Source organism: Diprion similis, chromosome 13 (assembly GCF_021155765.1).
Source record: "Diprion similis isolate iyDipSimi1 chromosome 13, iyDipSimi1.1, whole genome shotgun sequence".
Taxonomy (NCBI): Eukaryota; Metazoa; Arthropoda; class Insecta; order Hymenoptera; family Diprionidae; genus Diprion; species Diprion similis.
In genome coordinates, this window is record NC_060117.1 from 10559601 (window position 1) to 10562940 (window position 3340).

At 38.8% G+C, this 3340-nt stretch overlaps 1 protein-coding gene across 1 annotated transcript; it reads left to right on the forward strand.

The window, feature by feature from the left end:
- Window positions 1–311: 311 nt before the first annotated feature.
- Window positions 312–2992, forward strand: LOC124413858 (tigger transposable element-derived protein 6-like). Its single transcript, XM_046894645.1, has 4 exons — window positions 312–1486; window positions 1607–1854; window positions 2713–2775; window positions 2985–2992. The coding sequence occupies exons 1-4, from the start codon at window positions 312–314 to the stop codon at window positions 2990–2992; spliced, it is 1494 nt and encodes a 497-aa protein (XP_046750601.1).
- Window positions 2993–3340: the final 348 nt, after the last annotated feature.

A 3340-nucleotide genomic window follows, 5' to 3' on the forward strand; every position in this document is an offset into this window, starting at 1 on the left:
ACCTCTATATGTCGGAGATTTAGTCAGTTCCCTTGCAAAAACCTCTACACTTCGATGAAAAAACAGAGAATATCGAAGTTTTCTGAACGCATCAAAGTCCATTATGTTGCCTCTGTAAGTAGAGTTTAAAGATACCCGACCTCTATAAGTCAAAGTATACCTCTGTAACTCGAAGTTCCAATACCCTGACCTCTACAGCTCGAAGCTCTTCATGCACTGACATAAAGAACACATGTCACAACCTGCATCCCATGAGCTAATGCTTGTTAGTCACATAGACGAGTGTTTTCGGATCACAGTACGGTCTCGAAATGACTTCCAAACGTAAACTTAAATCTTTAAGTATCGGTGAAAAGATTAGGATGATTGAAATAGTGAAGACTGGTTCAAAAACGAAAAAAGACATTGCTGAAGAATTTGGAATTCCCACCAGTACACTTTCCACGATTTTGAAAAATGAAGTTGACCTTATGCAAAAGATCTCTGCCGATAACTTGGATCGAAAGAGAAATAAGGCTACTGAATTTCCTGATCTTGAAGAATGTTTGATTAAATGGTTCAAACAGTGTAGAGACCAGAATGTTAGTGTGGGGGGACCAATTTTAAAAGAAAAAGCCGAGGCATTTGCGAAATCGCTGGGTCACGAAAATTTTAGGGCCAGCAATGGATGGCTGCAAAAATTAAAAAAGAGACACAATATTGCTTTTCGAAAATTGTGCGGTGAGAGTGCCAGTGTGAACGATGACGTTTGCAGTGAGTGGAAAACCAAATTAAAACTTTTGTTAAAAGATTATGAACCACAGGATGTGTTCAATGCGGATGATACTGCACTCTTCTACAAATGCCTTCCTGACAAGACATTAACGTTCAAAAATGAAAAATGTCGCGGAGGTAAACATAGCAAGGAACGAGTCACTCTGTTATTAGCAGCGAATATGACAGGAACCGACAAACTCAAGCCTCCATTCATTGGAAAATCCAAAAAGCCACGGTGTTTTGCGGGTTGCAATTCCTTTCCTATGGACTACACTGCCAATAAAAAGGCTTGGATGAACGCAGAATTATTCAAAGAGTGGCTAATCAAGATTGACAATCAAATGAAAAAAGCCAAGCGTAAGATTTTTTTATTCATGAACAATTGTACGGCGCATAATATCATTCCTGCGTCGCTCCAGTGCGTGAAAGTACAATTTCTGCCACCCAACACTACATCAAAACTGCAACCTTTGGATCAAGGGATTATTAAAAATTTCAAAACCCTGTACAGAAAAGAAGTTGTAAGACAGATTGTATCGGACATAGAAGATGGGAAAAAAACCTCCATCGATATCCTACAGGCAATGCGAATGGCAGATGAATCGTGGAGAAACGTGACTAAGAAGACAATCGAAAATTGTTTCAAGACATGTGGATTTTGCTCACAAGCTGAAGATGATCTTGAAGTAGAACCGGAGCCTGTTTTAAACGACGACATCGAAGCAAATTGGTCTGAAGTTTTTACCCATTCTAACGCCGAAAATGTAAAATTTGAAGATTTCGTAAATTTTGACGACGAGGTTGCTGTTACCGGATCAATGACAAACTCGGACATTATTGATTGAGTCAGCAAAGATACAAATGAAAATGATGTGGACGAAGACGAGAATGACGAGGAACCTATTGTTGCTGAACCACCAGTGTCACTTAAGCAGGCCAAGACTGCTTTTATCACGGTTCGAAATTTTATAGAAAAATCTATTAACATTGATGATAACGTATTCGCAGCTCTGTTCGCGGTTGAAAATGCAATTGACTGTCAGCATAAGTTAAAGCAGAGTAAAGTAACAGATTTTTTCCAAAACCCTGTACCTGATTGTGAGTAAACAACCATAACCTACCATGTGTGTACAGAGTATATAATTATTGAAACTGTGTATAAGTACCGTACTATTGCTTGTGTGTGAAGAATTTTTATAAAAATATGTTACATTTTGTATAACTTGTAGATATGTACAGTAATGTTCATCGATGCATGCACTGTAGCTAACTTTATTTTTTCAACTTTTGTTTCTTTTCTACTCGTATTTTATGTGCCTGTGGCCGGTGAAACAGTGCACAGGAGAAATGGGAGAAACCATGACGACAGCCTCTCGGCGCTGTCATCCATATAACCTCTAAGATCGCGAGGGCACGAATAACCTCTTTCACAAAGTGCATAAGCCGTCATTTTAAGTATAATTATTTAATTTTATCATATTTATATATTCGTCGAGTCTTAAATTGACGGCTTATGCACTTTGTGAAAGAGGTTATTCGTGCCCTCGCGATCTTAGAGGTTATATGGATGACAGCGCCGAGAGGCTGTCGCGTGGTTTCTCCCACTTCTCCTGTCGACTGTTTCACCAGCCATGGACACATAAAATACGAGTAGAAAAGAAACAAAAGTTGAAAAAATAAAGTTAGCCACAGTGCATGCATCGATGAACATTACTGTACGTCCTAAAATAAAGAATACATATCTCCACGATATATATATATATATATATATATTTGGCGAATTTCCACGAGCCTCTATAAGTCGAATATTGTTTTTGTCACCCTCCATAACTCGAAAACTCCGATGAGACGAAACCTCTCTTACTCGAAGAAATTAGCTCTGCCCCTGAGATTCGAGTTAGCGAGGTTCCACTGTAGTATAGATGACAATCAAATGATTGTAGATGTAATTACCAGCATTTATTAACAGAGAAAACCGTTACGGCAAGGCAGAAGGCACAAAAATAAAAGATTTACACGGTGAACGGTCTTATCGGTGGCGGTGCGCTTAGATACAATTCAAATAAGAATAAAAATAGAACATAACATCGCAACAAAATTAAACAATTAAATATAATACGGCAAAATCGAGCGATATAAGCTAGAAGCAGTGAGTGGCAAGCGACGAAGCTAAGCGAATAATAAACGGAGTAAATTCGTTAACAGTTCAATCTCACGTACAATTACAGATTCGTAGCTAAGCCAATTCGTTAACGATTTCAGAACTCATAACAACACAAAACAATTCCAAAGCAAATTCGCTAGCAGTTTAACGTTCTCACAAATATAAGATAATCCTTTTTCGCTTGTCTCTATAATGTATCGGCACGGTCGCCTGTCGCTGCTTGACGGTGGTAGTTATGCTCGGCAACAACGGTATGGGCGCACACACTCACTCACAGATTCTCTCTCTCTCTCGCTTTACGTACTTAGTACGCGGCCGGGAAGCGGCACGGTACTCGATCTGATACAAATTATTCGTTAATCTTAGACGGCAAAAAATCACCGAATGAACAACCAGAGTATCTTACAATAATAATCAAAC

Excerpts from the sequence above, each read along its gene's own strand:
- LOC124413858 (XM_046894645.1), top strand. The coding sequence starts at position 312 with ATGACTTCCAAACGTAAACTTAAATCTTTAAGTATCGGTGAAAAGATT. Across the intron at positions 1,487-1,606 it reads GACGACATCGAAGCAAATTG|CAAAGATACAAATGAAAATG; the intron begins GTCTGAAGTTTT and ends TGATTGAGTCAG. Across the intron at positions 1,855-2,712 it reads CCAAAACCCTGTACCTGATT|CATTTATTAACAGAGAAAAC; the intron begins GTGAGTAAACAA and ends TGTAATTACCAG.